Raw genomic sequence first — 19,886 nt, forward strand, 5'->3', positions numbered from 1 at the left:
TCTACCGGTTCCTACCAATCCCCAGGACCTGGATTATGGGCATGCCATACCATGCTCAGCTTTTTATAGGAATGCTGGGGATCCAAGATCAGACTTTTAGCTTGGGTAGCAAGCACTTTACTGAGTCATATCCAAAGCCCCGAGTTCTGCTTTTAATGCTGATTTAACCTAATGCTAATTTTTGCCATCCCTACTAACTTAGGCCATAGGACCTTCACAGCCCTCTAAGTACCACAGCACACATAGTCTTGGTCTGCATCCCTTCTCTGTTAGGATGTTCTGTCTCTCCTCTTGTATGTTCTTCTTCGCCAGTCTTCTCCACAGACTTTGAGTGGTATATCCTTCCAACTCCCAAATATCCCTGTCTTCGATGATTTCTTCATCCCATGGACTCCAACAGCTGGCTGAGCAGATGAGAACAACAGCCTCCACGGTGTTACTTCCAGTGCCAATGACCAGCATTTCTATAGTGCTTTCTCTGTCTAGGAGCTGACCTGGGTGCTAGAGATATAAACATGCTAGACTAGGTGACTCTACCAGGGTGTTAGTGAAGCACACAGCCAGGCAAGTTGGACTCATAAGTGGGTTAAAATATTTATAATGTTAAATTCAAAGGCAGTGCTTTTCTATATGTAGCCATGGTACATGGAAATTATACCCAGAAAGTTTTTAAGACACTGTCTTTTCATACAGTAGAGACTGCCTTGGAACTTTCTAAGTAGCCCAGGGTGGCCTTAAACTCCCATTTCTCCTGCCTCTGCCCCTAAAACCCTGAAACCACAGGTATATGCTACCAACATTCAGCTGGCATTGGAACACCTTATAGGATGTAGCTAAAACGCCCAAAGTCCATTCATTCTCTGCTCGTCTTGGCCGAGCTCTGGCCATCACCAAGAAAAAAGGAATCCTTGCCCACCATCTTCAAATCTGACACAGTCATGAAATCAACCTGAGAGCACTTTCTGGGGAAAGCTAGTGTTACCAAGGGAAAACCATCAACATGAGTATATCAAGTTCTTATTAAAGTAGAAGTCAAGAAATAAAGTACATCCTCCTTTAAGACCAACTTGAAATACTACATTGTGTAGCATAACTGTAAGTGCCTAGATACACCACTGTTCAGACACACCAAGATACACATGTCATATCTGTACCTCGGGACTCTTTGAAGCTCCACATGGTATTGCTAATTATGTTAATATATCCTAGTATGTTCCTAGCTGTGGCTCAGGACAGATGCAGCGAAGTGCCTATTGACTGTCTAATCCTTGTAGCTTTCTCTAGCAGCACTGTGTCTTTGCTTTGGGATTTTCCTTCTTCCACGGGGCCACTTGGTTAGCTTGCCAAGCAAGATGATCCGATTTTCTTTGCCAATGGCTGGCTTAGAAAGGATACCAGAGAGCTTGCTTCTGTGTGCTCTCATTGCTATGGGAGGACACGTTAAGAAATGGAGCCTACTATAAGCAAGAAGCAGAGGCTCATCAGGAATTTTCCTGACCTTTGCGGTCTACAGAATTACAGGCATTGCTACTGGCCCTTGTTTACTCTGCTGTGCCTTGTTAAAGCAGCTGGAACACTAAGGCATTCTTACTTAGTTACAGTCGCTTACTCAGAAACTCTAAAGATTGATTGTACTTTTAGTGTGTGTGTGTGTGTGTGTGTGTGTGTGTGTGTGTGTGTGTATGTGTGCTGGGGGTGCCACACAGGTCAACGGGGCATCAGATCCACTGGAACTCAAGTTAGAAGCTGTTGTGAGCTGCCCATCATTGTGTGTTGAAAACCAAATTTCAGTCCTTTGCAAGAGCAGCAGCAAGTGCTCTTGACTGCTGAGCCATCTCTCTCTCCAGCTCCTTACCCGAAACATTAATTAATAATCATCCTCAACTGTTGATTTCCTTCTCTATGTCAAGATATCAAAGAAAATATGATACCCACAGACCCGTGGTGAGTACAGTCCCAGGAAAGACCCTTCCAGGCCACCGAGATCAGCTTCAACTGTTAGCAAGAAAGGTCTAGTCTTTCATTTATGTTTTTAAGCTTCCCAGTTGAGCTAGGAGAGTCAGGACCTCTCAGGAGGATTGTAGCTGGGGATTTATTGAGCTAGGCTAGGGTCCTTGTAACTAACTCTGTTTACCCAGGATCATAACTAATTGTATGTGTGTAATTTTATTAGAGAACTGATTTCACAACTGTTATTAGATTCTCAAAAGGGTCTATTCCCCATTCCTCCCCTAAAGCAAGGAACTATTGCAGAAGATGCAGTATTAGTTACCTTTGTATATCTGTGGCCAATATACCTGGAAGACATACTTAAAGGGAAGACTGGGTTAGTTTTGCCCCATGGTTCATCACAGTTGGGTAGAGAGAGAGGGAGACAGAAATGGGGAAGGGCAAGATAGAGTTCTCAAGGACATACCCCTCCAGTGAACTATATCCCCCAGCTAAGTCCTACCTCCTAGAGCCTCCAGGAGTTCCTAAAACAGCGCCACCCACTGGCAGCCTAGGGGTCTGTAGGGAACATTTTCCAGTTAAACCATGACAATGTCTGACATGCTTAGAAAATGAAGGCATATGTAAGTATAATATCTTTGTCTTAACACTCACGTATTTCCATAAATGAGAACCCTACGGGGTATATCGCAGTGGGCCAGACTCCCCTGTAGCAATCAATGGTCCAGACCCACGGGAGCTATCACCCAAATCCACACTGCATTGCACAAAGCTGCCCAGTTGAATATTGTTGTAGAAAGATCATTTGCTTCCTAGGTAACGAGGCAAAGCGAGCACAAGGGGAGGGGTGTTTGCAGGACTCTAGGCGAAAGGGTGCCAGACTGCAGGAAGCTTCTCCCATTACAGCAGGGGAGGCCTGTTGAGTAGAGACCGCCCCTTCTTTGTGGGATGATCAGGAGAGGAACTTCATTTCCTAGCAATTATAGAAACTAGTCCCGCTAAACCTGCCTATCACATAATAAATATTTGCAAATACAAGTGCAATTAAAGACGACTTTAGAGTAGACATAAGCAAAACAAAACCTAATGATAAGGAACAGAACAGGTGATCCTGAAAAATGCCTTCAGGGAGGGCATGGGGTAGAACACATTTCCTGGATCGAGGAGATAAGACCTCTAACAGGAAATGAGGCGTTCAAACCATGTGTTTTGATTTCCATTCATTTTTTTCCTAATTGTGATTTCTTTTGGAGTCATGTTAGTATTTTCGCAGTATTTTTTCACCCACCCGTTCCAAGGCCACGATGGCACACGAGAAGATTCTCTGTTATAAGTTAATAGGGAAATGGAAATGAAAATAAATTCCACCTACTAGGGATGTATGTTTACTTTTTAGTTAATTAGTTAACTAATTGTTGTTGCTGTTGTTGAGACAGGTTCTCTCTATATAGCCATGAGTGTCTTGAAACTCACTGTGAAGATTACACGGGCTTCAGACTCACAGAGGTTCGGCTGCCTCTGCCTTTCAAGAGATAAAGGCGGCACCACCAAGCCTGGATATGCTCTTTTGGTTTTCAAAAAGGGGTAAGCATTGGTGTGAATGCTGAACATGGCTGCTGAGAATGCATCTCTAAAGTGGTCTGTTGCTGCATATACTGCTAGTGGCTTCTCGAAATTTAGACAAAGAATCATCATATGATATAAATATCAATTCCCTTTATAGACTCACACATTCCCCAAAATTGGAAGCCTTTTTTCATGGTCATAGCAGCATGATGCATACAAGCCTAAGAGTGGCAGAGACTCTCAGTTGTCCACAAAGGGGTGGTATAGACAGTTGGGTATCAGCCCTGAAAGGAAGAACATTCTGATGTGTGCTTCAACATGGATGAACTCTGAGGACATCATAAATGAAATAAACTGATTGAAACAGGAGCAACGCCATATGATCCCACTTCTACAGGGCCCCAAGAGCAGTCAGGTTCACAAAGACAGGGAGTAGGGCGGACGTTACCAGGGGTTGAGTGGGGGCACAGGGAGCAGCTGTTTGTTAGGGCAGAGTTTCAGTTTGGGATGACGAAAACATTCTGGAAATAGACAGTGGCGGTACTGCTGAGATGAACCGAATACTCCGGAATGGTAGAAATCTGTGTTATACATATATTGCCATGGTCAAATAAGAGGAGAGGGGAGCCATGGCGGCAAGCAATACTTACAAGATATAGGCGATCACCCCAATGGACCAGCAGTCAACAGCTTTGCTGTATGGTTTCTGGGCAAGCACTTCAGGAGCTGTGGACAGATAAAGAGGATTCACAAATCTGATGATGTAAATGTCTGAGACCAGAGACATTTACTTAGACTTCTCACTTGCTGATTTTTTTCTTATTGACTATTCAGATTTTGAGCCACCCGTGTGTCTAAAAACTGAGCAGGGGGCTAAGAAACCTGGACTATCAGTGGTAGGTCATATGCTCAGCCTGTACAAAGTCCCAAGTTCAAGGCTGACCCCAACTTCCAAAGATATTTAAATAGATAATAATAAATGACCCATTTGTCATTTTCTTCTAACTAAAATACAAAGAGCTGTGTGTACATAGAAATAATCATCCCACTGATCAGTAAATAATCTGTTCTGAGTACCATGGTCAACACTGTTGTGAGACGGTAATATTGGACTTGGGTGTGGAGTATGAGCTGTAACCCCAAACTGACTAACGACAGCATCTTTGGCTCCTGTGGGGTTCCGTGAGGTGCCGTGGGGACAAGGCCCTTCCTGTGCCTTCGTGGAGCATACAGCACAGCCGAGAGAGCAGGGATGGCTCAGAGTTGCTCTTGTTTTCCCCGACTTTGGGGTGATTCGTCTGCTGGCACTCCCACTGCTCCTCTACAGAGCAGGGGCTGCCACTTGATCTCACTTCACCGCTGAAGCACTAGTCCATCAAGAGTCGTTGCTTCCAGGAGTTGGGGCTCATTTTGTACCGGCCCTGACACTCGTGTTCCTGGCCTTGTGTCCACAGCTCAGGGACAGGTATCTACCTGTGACCCACAGCGTCTGGTGCAGCTGGCACTCAATGCAGGTAAAGACATCTGAGACCATCAACCTCACTGACAAGGGAAATCTCCTTTTCACCTTCAACACAACCATGCTTGAGGCATCATTAGCACATATGTTCCCAAACAATGGCAAAGGTAGAAAAAGTGAAAATAGAACCATTGATAAAAGTCCTTGCTATGCCTAGAATTGTTCTCTGGGATTCAAATGGCTTACTTATCCCAACATCCTTGGGGAAACACTATTATCATGGCACTCATTATCCCCAAATTGTAGGGGAAGATACAAGGGCAGTGAGGGGTTGAACCAACTGGTCAAAGCAATCCAGCCAGAAAGTGGCCTCCTCACCCACTGCTGCTCTGAAGGGACCTAACCTCACTAAGTGCTGCTATCAGCTGGGGCTCGGGCCAGCAGTTCCATGCATCCTGCTCTCATCTTCTCAATGAGAGCTGCACCTGAGCTTGGAGCACAAGGGCAAGAAACTGAGCAGACACGGAAGATCAGGCCAGTCTGACCCTCATTCTGGAACTTTCTGTTAGACCATGCTGTTTGATTAAAGTGAGAACTTCTCTAGTCTGTAAGAAAAGTCCCAAAAATCCACCATGGACTCTATCCTTTCAATCTCTTGAAGATAAATATCTCCCTGAGCAAGAATAGGAAGGTGCAGGCTGGAAAGATAGCTCGGTTGTCAAAGAGCTTGTCTACCAGAGTATGATGCCCAGGACCCCCACAAAAAGTATAGAGGTATACTGTGATCCCAGGGCTTGGGAGGTAGAGGAAGAATATCTGGGGTGTGTTGCCTGGCAGCCTAGCCTACTTGGTGAGTTCTAGGCCAGTGAGAGACACTGCTTCAAATAACTCAGAGTGGACATTGGTTGGGTAACCACAGACAGGCTGTTCTCTGGCCTCCACACAGAGATACACGATGTGCGTATGCATGCACCCCAACACATGCATCTGCATCTACACACGCACAAATGTGCACATAACACACATATATACCCATACATTAAAAAGAATAGGAAGCTGTACAATCTTTTGTTGAGTATCTCTGCTCATGAGAGAGAAATACAGCTTACGAATTGGCCCAAATCTCATTTTACGTTTCAGTCCTAAATTCCATCAAATCTTTTATCAGAATTTTTTTTTAAACAGAACAGAAGAAATGCATTTGCACGGCTGTCTTGTCTTGGCGATGTTTGCCATCAATGCAATAGCAAAAAGGTTTACAGACTGGTAAAGCACCTTGAGAAACAGCCCTTGGAGAGATAGAAGCCAGGTGCACAAATGGGTCCTTCCTGACTCACTGTTAAGAGGATGCCCCTCGGAGTCCTCTGTTATGGGAAGTGACAAAGGGAGCCTCTTAGCCACAGTAAATGTCCCTTTGATTTAGGAGACTGACACTCTGGTCTGAGTGGATACGCTGGCACAGATGGCGCTCAGTGACTGTGTCTGATGAAAAGCTTGTCACTGGCAGAGAAGGCACTCAGGACACCTGACGACCATTCTTGCTACACACAGGGTGACCCAGATGTTAGGGGCAGAGACAAGCTGCTGGCAGAGGCCCCGGACCACTTCAAGGGCCCCAGGGCTCATTAGCAAGATGGCCAGCCATCCAGCCTGGTCCCACCAACCTGCCAACCCAGGTGTCAAATGGCACAGAGGCTCAGGGAATTAGTGCCGGACTGATGGCACGGTCTCACTGTCATTGCAGCAGGCGCTCACATGGCAACAGACACAGATGGCCAAGACACAGAGAAGGAAGCTGTCAGTATCATGACTGCTGCTTACATAGTAGACAAGCAGACTGTCCATGCCCTGGGGTAAGATGTTCAAAGCGGACAGAGACCACTGCCCTGCAGTCGTACCTCTCCACGGATGAACTCATTTCGTCTCTGTCCCCCTTTCCTCCCTCTGTTGACTATGGGAGGGAGAAATCTTTAAAAGAACAAAACCCATTTTCAAACCTTCACTCTTAGAAACAAGAGTGTGCTGGTACTAGCCACATGTTTCCCCTTGGGTAGGAAAAGCCACTAACATTCTGGGCAACTGGGAAAGGCACAGTATGGAATCCAAAGCAAGCAGCTGATGTGCATGACTTGAAATGTTGAGGTTTAGTGTGTGCATGAGGACACATTCCGAAGCCAGAGGACAGCCTTGGCTCACCTTCCTCAAGAACCATACTTTTTTTTTTTTTTGAGACAAGGCTTCCCATGGCCTGGAACTTAGCAAGTAGTCTAGGTGAGCAGGCCAGAGAACCCCAAGGAACCACCAGAGATTCCAGTTTCTCCAGCGCTGGTCTTACAATCTCATCATATTCAGTTAAAAGAAACCATAGGTTCTGGGGATTGAACTCAGGTCCTCATGCTTATGAGGCAGACACTTTACCACCTGAGCCATCTCTCCAGGCCTGTGACACGCAGGTTCTTGAAGCCATGTATTTGCTATAATCATTTTTACATTGTGGGATTTTACCTATACAATAAAGTTTTTAACATCAATCATACAGATAGAAAATGCTTCTGGTTTGCATTTGGAACATGAACGTTAGGTGAACGTTTTAAGTTATCAATAAGCAAATATCAGGATAACAAGACTATGGGTAGAAATGTATGCATTCACGCCAAACTTCTGCTCTTTTTGATGTCTAATTTAAGCTATACTGACACAAGTAATTTCTAACAAACTTGTAGAGGATAATCTATTTGCCTTTTGAAATTGTTAATTGCATTCGGAAGCAAAGACAAGAGGCAGAATGTGACATAAAATGCCAGGCTAAGTGGCTCATGACTGAGGGAAGATGAGGGCTGATTTGAGTCCTGGCCAGCCTGAGCTACAGTGAGTTCCTGGCCAGCTTGGGCTACAGTGAGTTCCTGGTCAACCTGGGCTACAGTGAGTTCCTGGTCAGCCTGAGCTACAGTGAGTTCCTGGTCAACCTGGGCTATAGTGAGTTCCTGCCTAGCATGAGCTATAGTGAGTTCCTGGCTAGCCTGGGCTGCAGTGAGTTCCTGGTCAGCCTGAGCTACAGTGAGTTCCTGGCCAGCCTGGGCTACAGTGAGTTCCTGGTCAGCCTGAGCTACAGTAAGTTCCTGGTCAGCATGGGCTACAGTGAGTTCCTGGCCAGCCTGAGCTACAGTGAGTTCCTGGTCAGCCTGAGCTATAATGAGTTCCTGGTTAGCCTGGGCTACAGTGAGTTCCTGGTCAGCCTGGGCTACAGTGAGTTCCTGGTCAGCCTGAGCTACAGTGAGTTCCTGGTTAGCCTGGGCTACAGTGAGTTCCTGGCCAGCTTAGGCTACAGAGTGAAACTTTGTTTTCAAAGCACAAAATCCTAAAACTAAAAACAACATAAAATAAAAGAACAAAAGAAATAAAATTTAAAAACATGAAGCAAAGGGCTTTGCAAACAGCATGCCCAGTAATTCCATGTATTTAAAAACACCGTGACATGGGTGGTACACACCTGTAACATGACTGCTGGAACCATGGGCACTAGGGAACATTGTTTGGAAAATCTCACCCTAATGGCTTTCTATGGTTTCCTTTCATCCCACAAACATTTTTGGGAAACAAAATCTTGGGGGCAAAGATAGAGCTTGGAATCATAACACTTGCTTAGAATGTGTGAGAGCAGGCAGGAACCAGAAGGCAGGGTTATAAAGTAAAGGAAGCTGAGTCTTGCACTGGGTTTTCCTCTTGAATTTGCTCCACCGCAACTGAAAGCCTGGACTTGAGTGGTCCCCTGGCCGAGCTTTGTCTTCACCGTGGCACTCATCCGTGCAGATGTGCAGACGCAGATGAAGCACACGATGACTTTCATTGAACAAGAAGCCAATGAGAAAGCAGAAGATATAGAAGCAAAGGCAGAAGAAGAGGTCAACATTGAGAAAGGTTGTCTTGTGCAAACCCAAAGGCTGAAGATTATGGAATAGTATGAGAAGAAAGAAAAGTAGATTGAGCAGCTGAAGAAAATTCAAATGTCAGGTCTGACAAATCAAACAAGGCTCGAAGTCCTCAGAGCAAGAGACGACCTCATCACTGACCTGCTCAATGAGGCAAAGTAGAGACTCTGCAAGGTGGTAAAATATACAACCAGGTACCAAGCGCTGCTGGATGCCCTGGTCCTCCAGGGCTTGTACCAGCTGTTGGAGCCTCGAATGACTGTGTGTTGCAGAAAACAAGATTTCCTTTGGGTGAAGGCTACAGTACAGAAAGAAATTCCAAGAAGAGGAGGAAGAAGAGAAGAAGAAGAAGAAGAAGAAGAGGAAGAGGAAGAGGAAGAGGAAGAGGAAGAGGAAGAAGAGAGAGAGAGAGAGAGACAGAGACAGAGAGAGAGAGGTTGGTGTCCAAATTGACCAGAGGGCTAAACTTCCTGAGGAGAGAGCTAGTGGAGTTAAACTATAATGGATCATAAGACAAATGTTTCCAACACTCTGGAAAGTCAGCCAGACCTCATAGCGCAGAAGATGATGCCAAAAGTTCAGGGAGCCTTGTTTGGTGCAAATGCCAATAGAAAGTTTCTGGGCTGAGCCCAGGGAGGTGCTGTTCCTCCAAGGCTGTACTCCTGGTGCAGCAGATAGCCATGTGGCTTCCTCTTTCTGCTCTAATACTGACAATCGGTGGGTATTGCAGCTAATGCCCTCAGCCCGTGTCAACAGAAGGGCCACTTGGTGTGGGCAGGAACCCAGCCCCAGTTCACCTGACACTGCAGCTGAGCTCTGGTTCTGCAGGACATGAGGGGTCGGATGGTGCTGTGTGGCCCTCACCAAGGGCCATTCTTTCCCCGCTCCTAGTCTGGTCTAGAGTGAGTTGTGCATGCTGTCCCCTGCATTGGGTGTGATGTGCACATGGGGCTTGTATTCCTCAGGGGCACACTAGCTTCACCCTTACTGTTTGGGTCTAGTCTTCCTTTATCTGTAAATGTGATGTAAAATCAAGCCACAAATACTCTTTATTTATTAAAACAAAATGTTTATGTGGGGAAAAATGTGTGAATTCTCGGTTTCATCCCTAGTAATTAATATGGACACACACACAAACACACACACACACACACACACACACACACATGCACACAACCTCTTTAATCGGTTGATATGGAGATCAAATCCTAGGACCTTCCAAAGCCAGTGGAGAGATTCCACCTGATGGTTTGGGACCATTTCTTTCCATCTTCTGCATTTCTTTCAGCTGCATAGTAGCAGAGAGAGAGCACCTGGGGAGTTGACTGCACATTCTGGTTTTTTCCGAGGCCAGCTTTCATGGCGAGAACCAGCCAAATGCCTTATTATTGCCCTATCGGTCTCATGGCACTTGGCAAAACTCTGCTGTAATTTTTTTAAAAAAATAAAAGAAATTCACAGCTTCCAATTGTCAACCCTGGAGGTGATGAATGAGTTTCTAGGCCAATGTGGTGCAGAACAGAGTCCGGGGACTGAGGAAACAGCACCCTGTGAGCCAGGCTGCCAGGGTTCCATGAGCCTGGAGATGCCAGGGGACTTTCCCATAGGTACAAGCTATTTTCTCCTAATAGCATGCATCAGAGTTTACGCATGGTGGGAAATTCATGCAATGATGTTCCGATAACCCCAACACTCTTAAAAGAGGGAGGCCTTCAATCTAATTCATATAAGTGAACATGGGGGCAAGGGACTAGGGCTTGTGGCACTAGGCAGAATGGGAAGGGGCCTGTCCTCCTGGCACAGCCTTGATAGACAGATAGCCCAGTGGAGATAGCTGTATAGAGGCCCACCCTCATGAAGGTTTTGAGAAGAACCTATACACTGTATCCTCCGACTATCCACTAGACTTGGTCAAAGTCAGCCTTTTTAGACACAGAGAGAGCAGGCTGGGGCTGTGGGCAGAACTCTATCTGAGTGATACACAGTTGGGTCCTTCAAGCCTCTCACCAAAATCCTTCAATACCAGCCCCATAGTTCACCATGCCTTATACTATCTCCCCAACCCTCCTCGCTTTGAGAACCACACTGTGACATCCAGACTCATGCTGCTGGAAACAGAGATATAGAGGAGGCCTTGTGTGTTCTGGGCTGAGCACAATCTAGTTCAACTGAGGCCCAACCTGGTCACCACACAGGCCATTGTTCATCGGGATGATGCTCTCAGATTCCACACAAGTGGGTTATAAAGAGATCTACCACTTCAAGGATGCTTAGTGGGTACACACAATGGTGGGGGTAGAGGGAAATTAAAGGAAAGGGAGATGGGAGAAGGAGAAAGAGGAAGAGAGAGAAAAGAAAGGGAGGGAGAGAAGGGAAGGAGTAGAGGAGGGAAAAGCAAAGAAAAAACCAATGGGGTTTAGAATGTTATTAACTGTTCATTAGGAGATATGTATATTGAGTAAAAGCAAGATCAATCGTTCCGTCATCAAATGATTTCTGGCAGAGAACTGGCTCCGATTCTCTACACATGGGTCTGTCTATCACCTGGAATGTTCTTTTAAAAGCTCCTTTTCAAACACATTTCAAAATCACTAGGTTTAAATATATCCAGAGAAAGATGCCATTTTATTAGCTGACAGCTCAGAACTTCCTCCCTCATAGGACTTAGGGTGCTGCGAGCTCAGCTTTCCTCATCTTCCTCACGGAAACTTACTAGTTCAGAACAGTAAACTGAAGCTCATCTTCATGCGGGCCATGCAGGCACAGCGAAGCATCAGAACATCCCACAAACGATCAGAGTTCTCCACAGACGGAGTCCTCTGGGCGTCCACATTTCCCCCTGGCTTTTCAGAAAGCAGTAGGACTAGAATTTAACACGGAGGGATTTATTACTGTAAGACACAACCAGCCCACATACGGAAAATTCCACTCTGTGGGCAATGACATCTATAAACCAACTTATTTTATATTGATGTAGGGAAAGCATTCCTGGTAAGGGTGGGGTCCAAGAGATGTGGTGAAGATTTTTTTAAAAAAAAGAATTTCAGAGGACTTTCATCTTGTTTTTAAAATAATTTAATTGCTGTTCTTTTTTTCTTTGGGAAAAAGATTTAAATGAAAACTGAGAGATCAGGTCTCCTGCGCAGGTGGGGACATAGAAACCAATCTTACAAAGAACAGGAATTTCCCCCTTCCTGAGGACTCCAGGATGTACCCAAAAGGAGTTCCTGCTAGGAGGGGAAAGCAAGAAGCCATCACCCTGTCACCAAGTACAGGTTCACGCTGGAGATGATTTGTTCCCCTCTGTAGATGTTTGTTCCACCCTTCCTCTCAGCACATCACGGATGATCACCTCAGCAGGCAAAGGATGGGGACACAGTCAGGAGGACACAGCCCTAGATGCCAGAATAACAGTCAGCGGTCCAGACGCAAGGGGATGGGAATGGCATCAGCCACGTTATGCAGCCATTTAATCAGTGGTGACTAGAACGTTGGTCTTTACTGTCTCCTGGTTTTATGGGGTGAGGGAGTGACTCTGGCTACGGCTCCAAGGAACATAGTGTTCCTCTTCTCCTGGGCACTGAGCTCAGACCAAAGCCACAGAAGTAACTGGACATCAGCCACGGGAGCTGCCTTCTCAAGGAAGAGTGTGAGAAAATAGATGTAGCCATCAGGCACAGAGGAAGAAGTGCTTTGGGTTAGCTCAAGTGAAGTTTGATTGAAAGTCTGAAATTAGTGCATATACTGGAAGCAAAACCACGGTGCCCATGACTGTAATCCCAGCACTTGGGAAGCTCAAGGTCATCCTTGACTGTCTGTAACCAATCCAACACTACCCTGAATTACATGAAACCCTGCCTCAAACCAACAAAAGGCAACTCTACTTTTTCAGTACCTGGACTACAGGCAGGTAGACTACCGGCGGGCTTCTTTGTCATTATGTTTTAGAGATAGCATTATCTGTCTACGCTTTGGTGTTCTGTCTTTTGGGGTGTCTGCCGCTCAGGTCTGGAGTGACACTTTAGTGAAAAGAATGAGTGGTCAGCGGACATGGCTGAATGTGACCTCTCTGGATAAGGAATTCCAGGAAGCATGCGAGCCCAAAGTTAAACTGTTGGAGCACAAGTGATAGTCCTGTCTTTCAGGAAGACACAAGGAGAAACGCGTCTCTGTCAGATGAGTGAAACAGTCACGTATTTTCAAAGAGTGAGTGACACTGCGCGTGACGGGGGTGGCAAGAAGACACTGTGGAATATTAGTTTGAGATGTGTTACATTCGTTTATGTTGTGGAGTATCTGTCTAATGAGGCAAAGATGCGCTGCGTTCTTTTCTTTCTCATTTGTTTAACTCTTTGAAGCTGTGTTGCTTTGCTTGTCTAAAACACGTGATTAGTCTACTAAAGAGCTGAATGGCCAATGGCTAGGCAGGAGAGAGAAATGGGTGGGGCTGGCATGCAGAGTGAATAAATAGAAGGAGAAATCCAGGCTTGAGAGAAGAGGAAGGAGCAAGAAAAGAAGGAGAGGAGGATGCCAGGGGCCAGCCAGCCACAGAGTAAAAAGAAAGGAAAGCTATATAGAATAAAAAAGGTAAAAGGCCCAGAGACAAAATGTAGTTAAAAAGAAACAGGATAATTTAAGTTAGAAAAGCTAGCTGGAAACAAGCCAAGTGAGGCTGGACATTTATAAGTAAGAATAAGTCTTATTCTTATTTGGGAGCTGGGTGGCGGACCCCCGAAAGAGTTAAGAAAAAAACTACAAGAAGATGTTTTTTATTATTTAAATTAGTTTGAGGCAGGGTCTTGTATAGCTCAGGGTGGCCTCAGACTCAGTATGTAGCCAAGGATGGCCTTGAACTTCTGATCCTCCTGCCTTTCCCTCCCAAGTGCTGGGTTGACCGGCATGCTCCACAGGTCTAGTCTATGCTGTATGTTGGGATCACACCCGGGGCTTTGTCCATGCTGGGCAAGCCCTCTGCCAGCTGGGCTACACACCCAGTAACAATTTTTTTTAAACGGTGGAAGAGATGAAAAGTTCAGAGATGAAAAACTAGAAGTGCTGGAGACCAAGGGGAGGGAATACGACCCAGCTTTTGTGGTATTGGAATTTCAGACATACATGTTAAGAGCTTGTTGGCCTTGGGGGAGAATTTCATTACGACGGAAAGGGATGCCCAATGTGTCTAAGCCTGTTTTGGGAGAATTTTTAGCAGCAATAATTAAAAACGAACAACCCAATACATGAAGGAATGGCCTGTGAAGACCTGACCATGCACTGCTTTCTTTAGGGTACTGGAATCTGCGTACAGCTGAGCCTGAGCTATAGGGCATGCTTGTATTGCTGGTACTTGGGAGGCTGAGATGGGCTAATGATGAAGTTGAAGGCATCCTTGTCTCCATAACAAGATCTGGTTCCAAAAGACACACACACACACACACACACACACACACACACACACACACACACACACAATCTAAATGCCAAACCAGACCAAACAACTACCTGAAACACAAGCCCATCCTTGGCCATGGTTTGTCTTCCATTGCCATCTATTTCAGAGAATGCAAGGTTCTTGGGACAGCACTGGGCTCCTTTTGTTGCTGTAGATTCCTTTGTTGTTTCTTACTTATGACTTAAAGCTGTAATTTACTAAAAAAAAAGTCTATGGCTAGAATATCAGCCCACTCTGATGTTCCAATAGCCCCTTGACTTGGATTACAGCCTTGAAAAGGCCCCCTGAATGCATCACCTTGGCTGGTAATTACTGTTTGGACTTAAACTGGGATTACTACGCAAATCTACTGAAGCCAGTACGTGGATGATGGGTGAAGGAATGAAGCTGAGGAATAGGAAGGGAGTGGAGAATCTAGAAGTAACTGGGATTTGAATGTGGAAGCAACTTGGAATTCAGTGGACTGGAGGAGATCAAGTGTCAGATTAAGGAATTTTAGTGCAATTCAGCAAAAGACAACTGCAATATGAGCCTTAAACATTGGTGCAAGTGTTTGGCCTTGCGCAGACCTTGTCTGGCTTATGACTGACCAAAGCACCTTATTCTTAATCTGTTCTGAAGTTTATCAAGAAGCTATGCTTGGTTTCATCATGTGGGCTCTAGGAACTGAACAGAGGTCCTCATGTTTTAAAAGATCATGGTGAGAGGAAAGAGTTAGGACAGGAAGTAGAGTGCTGGCTTAGCATGTGCAAGGCCCTGGCTTTGATCCCCAGCACATTCTACCAAATACAGAGAGGTTTAGTGTGGCCACGTGTGCAAGGCTCGGTTTCCTTTGTCCACATTCTCACAATGAGCCTTTCTGTCCCTATTTACATCCACTCTTGCAAAAACTGATGAAAACCAGAACACACGACCTAGAAGTCTCCCATTAGGGGGCTCTGCCTTTTCTAACAAGGTAGGGTCTAGTTATAGCGCATGGCATGAGATGTTTGCTTGGAGTTACACTGCTAGGCTGACGTGAAAGAAAGAAAAGGAAGTCTTATTTGGATCCTCTGACTACCATCAGCTTGGCATGGCATGTTATCAGCTACATAAAATCTCATTTTAGTGCTGACCTGTGGAGACAGGATGAGAACAACGACCTAATGCATCCAGTCAGCTGCCAAAGCACAACACCAAGTGAAAAACAAGAAGCAACGCTCTGCCAGGGAGAACCCGCCACAGCGAACAGAGGGGCTCCGAGGAAAGAGCGATGGAGACCCCTCAGGCTGCTGAGGAGAACAGAAATGAGAGGCGCCCATCGAATTAATACAGTTTTTCCTGTTTGTGTGAGGGCAGAGACAACGGCAGGACTTTCTTGGCATATGGCTATCATCTATCTATAGAAGTACATATATCTTAACACAACAACCATGTCTTGGAGACAGCTAGGTGGCAGAACACTTACCTAGCATGGAGAGGACATGGGCTTTAGCCCTAGTACTGCCTACCTCCTTGATTTAAAAAAAAGGATACATAGTCTAGCATGTTTGTGTCATGCATGATGACATGAGAACCCTTAGCCTCCCCTTATCCCCAACCAATGGCAGAGGTCTGGAAGAACACATTTTCAGGAGCTGAAGGGATAGTTTGGCTGGTAAGGTGTTTGCTGTACAAGCATAAGGACCTGAGTTCAGACCCCTAGCACCCAAGTGAAAATGAGTAGTTATTCTACAGTCACCGTGCCAGGGAGGAGGAGATGGATGGGTCTCTACAGATCACTGAGCAAGCAGCTTAGCTGGACCCGTGAGTTCCAGCTCCAATGAAAGACCATGTCTCAAAAATAAAGGGAAGGGCAAATGAAGGAGACACCTGACATTGGCCTTGGTTTACACATACACACACACACACACCCCTAAATGAATACAAATACATGCCACACACATGTATAAACTAAAATAAAAAACCAGACATTTGCATTCAGGTCACCTGCTATGACTGATACCTGCTACAGGCCAGGTTATCTTGAGGATGCTTATCCCAACGCTAACATTGTGCCAACCCAAATCTCTGGTCTCCCCCAGGCTTAAATCTCAAGTTCTAAAAATTCAGCGATCCCTGAATTAAGGGTATTCCTCTAACTTGTTGGAAAAAGAGCTGTGAGACAATGCTCTCATACACTGTAAAGATTTGTCGTTCATATTGGCTTAATAAAACACTGATTGAGTCAGATGATGATGGAACATGCCTTTAATTCCAGCACACAGGAAGCAGAGGCAGCAGATCTCTGTGAGTTTGAGGCCTGCCTGGCCTACAGAGCAAGTTCTAGGATAGGCTCCAAAGCTATAGAGAAAGCCTGTCATTAAAACAAACAAATATACAAACAAACAAATACACAGACAAACAAACAAAAATGCCGATTGGCCAGTAGTCAGGCAGGCATTCTAAGACAACCGATCAACTGTTCTCAAGTTTCATTTAAGGAAGAGCAAGACTAAATGTGTTTAAACTGCTTTAGGCAGAAATATACTAATGCTGCCTGCCATGGCGGGGCCAGCAATGCTGAAGTTAAGTTCTGGAAGGATAGTGGGATGATGGTCCTTCGTGTGGGAGCTACACAACAATCAAGTAAAATTTTGCTCATGTAGTTCTGATTATAAATAAAATGATGTGCCCAGGTGCCAATGATCTCTCCCAGTTCCAAGTCAAAAGCAATCAATCAGGAAATAGTGGCGTGCTGGGAATGAAATACTGCAGAGTGATAAATCACTGTTCAACAAGAGTCAATAATGAAACTTTTCACTTTAGAACCACGGCAGCTCAGGCAGCATGCCCACCACCAGCCACCTCCCTCTCTCTACAGCAGCACCCTAGCAGGAAGAGAGCAACATGGCATCCCATTCTTGAGAGACACATAGCCACTTGATCTGTGTATTTGAAGTTCTCTTTAAAAGTTTATTTTTGTTTCTGAAACCAGGAGACCTGACTGTGGTCCTTAAATCTGAGCAGCCATGTTAATGTGCAAAGAAAGTGAACTTGGCAATCAATGAAAAACCAAAACTAAACAACGAAATGCACACATATGCACATGCACAGACACGCATACACATACCACACACCACACTCATATAGTACGCCCCCACAAACATCCCCACATACATGCACACATGCATATACACACACACAAAAACACAGACATATATACACCATACTCACACACACAAACGCCCTGCATTCCACCAAATATACACACAGATACACACACCACGCAGTACACTCACATGTATTTACTATACACACAACACACACACACACACACACACACACACACACACACTCAAAGCTCCAGGCTCTCCTCTACTAACTAGGAGTATATTTGTCACACATGTTCTTTATCAGTTCCCTGATTGAGATAGATGCCTTCTGTCACATACACAGTGACCTGAGGGGACCCATTTGGGTATTCAATTAATTGCACAGATCAGGCATTCTAACTGGTAAACTTCTCACTTCTGAATTTGCCTCCTGTTGGTGGCATCAAGGAGAATGGAACATTTGACTTAAATGAATTCCACATCCAGGTCTGCATCAGATCAACAAACACCACGTTCCTCTGAGCATCTCACTACCACCAGATGGCCAATCATTTCTCATTATCTCTACCAGAAAGAGTTCATTTGTAGCAACCTGTTCTCTAAGCTAAAGGAGTCTGGTCCTTTCTCATAGATCCTACTAGTAGCTGTAAGAGGAGTCTAGGGCTTGCGTGGCAACTGTAACTCTGCCTGAGCTCCACCTTCCTTCAGTCCTTCCTGTTTCTTCTTGGTTGTGCTAGCTACTGATGACCTCTCCTTACCAGGACTTTACAGTTTGCTCCTGAAATACACTCGTCACACTATATTTGAAATACATAACCATACATGCATGTTGCATTGTATACCTTGCCACGCCGTCCTAGGGTTGGATGGGACAAGCCATTGAAACTGCACGCACTAGGAACTCAGCACCAGATGGAGTGATGTTTATAGTCACCCGCTAGTGACACTGTCTCCGTGGGCCACACCTCCCTTATATAAAAGGATATGTAGAGGCAGGGAAGTTGGCTCAGCCAGGGAAATGCTTAATGTGCACGCATGAGGATCAGAACTCTATCTCTAGTTTGCCCACAGAAAGCCAGGCATGACAGCGAAAGCTTATCAGCCCAGCTGGGGAGGTGGTAGGAGGATCTCTGGGCTCACTGGTCACTCAGTCCAGGCTAGTTGACATGTTCCAGGTCCCAACAAGAGAAACTGTCTCAAAAAACAAGGTGGTTGGACCTGAGGAGTCTTCCTGAGATTGTCTTCCAGTTTCCCCCTGCACGTCCACTCCTTCCACTACTTCCACACACCCTTCATCAGTGTTACTGAGCTAACACAGGAATGAATTTACTCAGTTACTTGCCTATAATCTGTCTCCTCTCTAAATGTGAGGACGTGAGAAAGGGTTTATGCCTGCTTTGTTTTTTTCCCTCCTAACTTATTATTCATTCTGTTAGAATCCCTCAAACAGAAGGCAGGCATTAAATAATTAATTCTTGAATATACGAACAACATACAGCATAACATTTTTAAATTTGTAAAAACAAGGTCTCGTTATTTAGCCTAGGCTGCCTCAAATTTGGAATCCTCCTGCCCCCACTTCTCAAGTGCTGGGATGACAGGCGTGTGCCACCATAACTGTGTTGCTATTACTAAAATTACATTCCGGCTTCTGTGTCTCACAGTGCTGAATGTTTTGAGTCAGAATCTCTACCCTTTCCACATTTGTTTGTGAACACCAAAGACTGTTCAGTGCACAGGGGAGAATTCAATAAATGTGACTTGACTGAATTAATGAAAAAAGAAAAAAAAATTCATGGGCCCTCTGCTTTGAATGCAACTCAGCATGTGTCTGTACAAAGATGACTTAGACGTAGCCCTTGCTGGAGCAAAAGTCACAGTGCAGCGAAGGGACACAGATAGACAGGGACCCAGATTCAATGTGACTAGAGCCACAGTGTTGGGAAGGGGGAAGAAAAGAACTAGGATATTAAAGGAGAGGAGGAGGCAGGACAGCAACCAGAAGAGGGTAGCATTTCAGCTGGGTTTTGATGGATGCATAGGAGATTGGCATGGAGACTTGAGTGAGCGAGGGAAGATCCACTTTGGCTGATGACTGCACAAAGACCATAGAGACCTGAGCCCTTCCTCACTCTGGGCGCTTGGTAATACCAACAAATCAGTAACTATATTGCTATTGTTCTCAGAGCCTCTGTAGCTGGCAACAAAGTCACACAAGGACTTGAAACACCACGGAGTGCCTCAAAGGCCACTGGGAACTCCCCACAGTGTTCTGCTGTCTCTAGACCAATGGGTTTTAGTCTGAATCTTCTCAACCCATTGGGAAGATTCCCTAGTTGTTACCTGAAGCAGAGCCACTAGGAATGGTGTAGGCTGTGTAATACTAATCTCCCTCCCTTAGAGAGGTTTACACGGTATTCCCCCTCCCCTCCTTCCCTTCCTCTGCTCTTCTCTCTCCT

The 19,886-nt window shown here is 45.4% G+C and overlaps 1 protein-coding gene and 1 pseudogene across 4 annotated transcripts in view; one reads left to right on the top strand and one right to left on the bottom strand.

The window, feature by feature from the left end:
• Camk1d (calcium/calmodulin dependent protein kinase ID) overlaps positions 1 to 19,886 on the bottom strand; it is a 411,853-nt gene that overhangs the window by 39,690 nt on the left and 352,277 nt on the right. For all 4 annotated transcript variants that reach the window (XM_038335313.1, XM_038335314.1, XM_038335315.1 and 1 more), the window contains one exon: positions 4,167 to 4,242. In XM_038335313.1, the coding sequence (XP_038191241.1) occupies positions 4,167 to 4,242 (76 nt within the window). The remainder of the gene's footprint in view (positions 1 to 4,166; positions 4,243 to 19,886) is intronic.
• Positions 6,731 to 9,531, top strand: LOC119816289 (annotated as a pseudogene).

This window comes from Arvicola amphibius, chromosome 6 (genome assembly GCF_903992535.2).
Source record: "Arvicola amphibius chromosome 6, mArvAmp1.2, whole genome shotgun sequence".
NCBI classification, from domain to species: Eukaryota; Metazoa; Chordata; class Mammalia; order Rodentia; family Cricetidae; genus Arvicola; species Arvicola amphibius.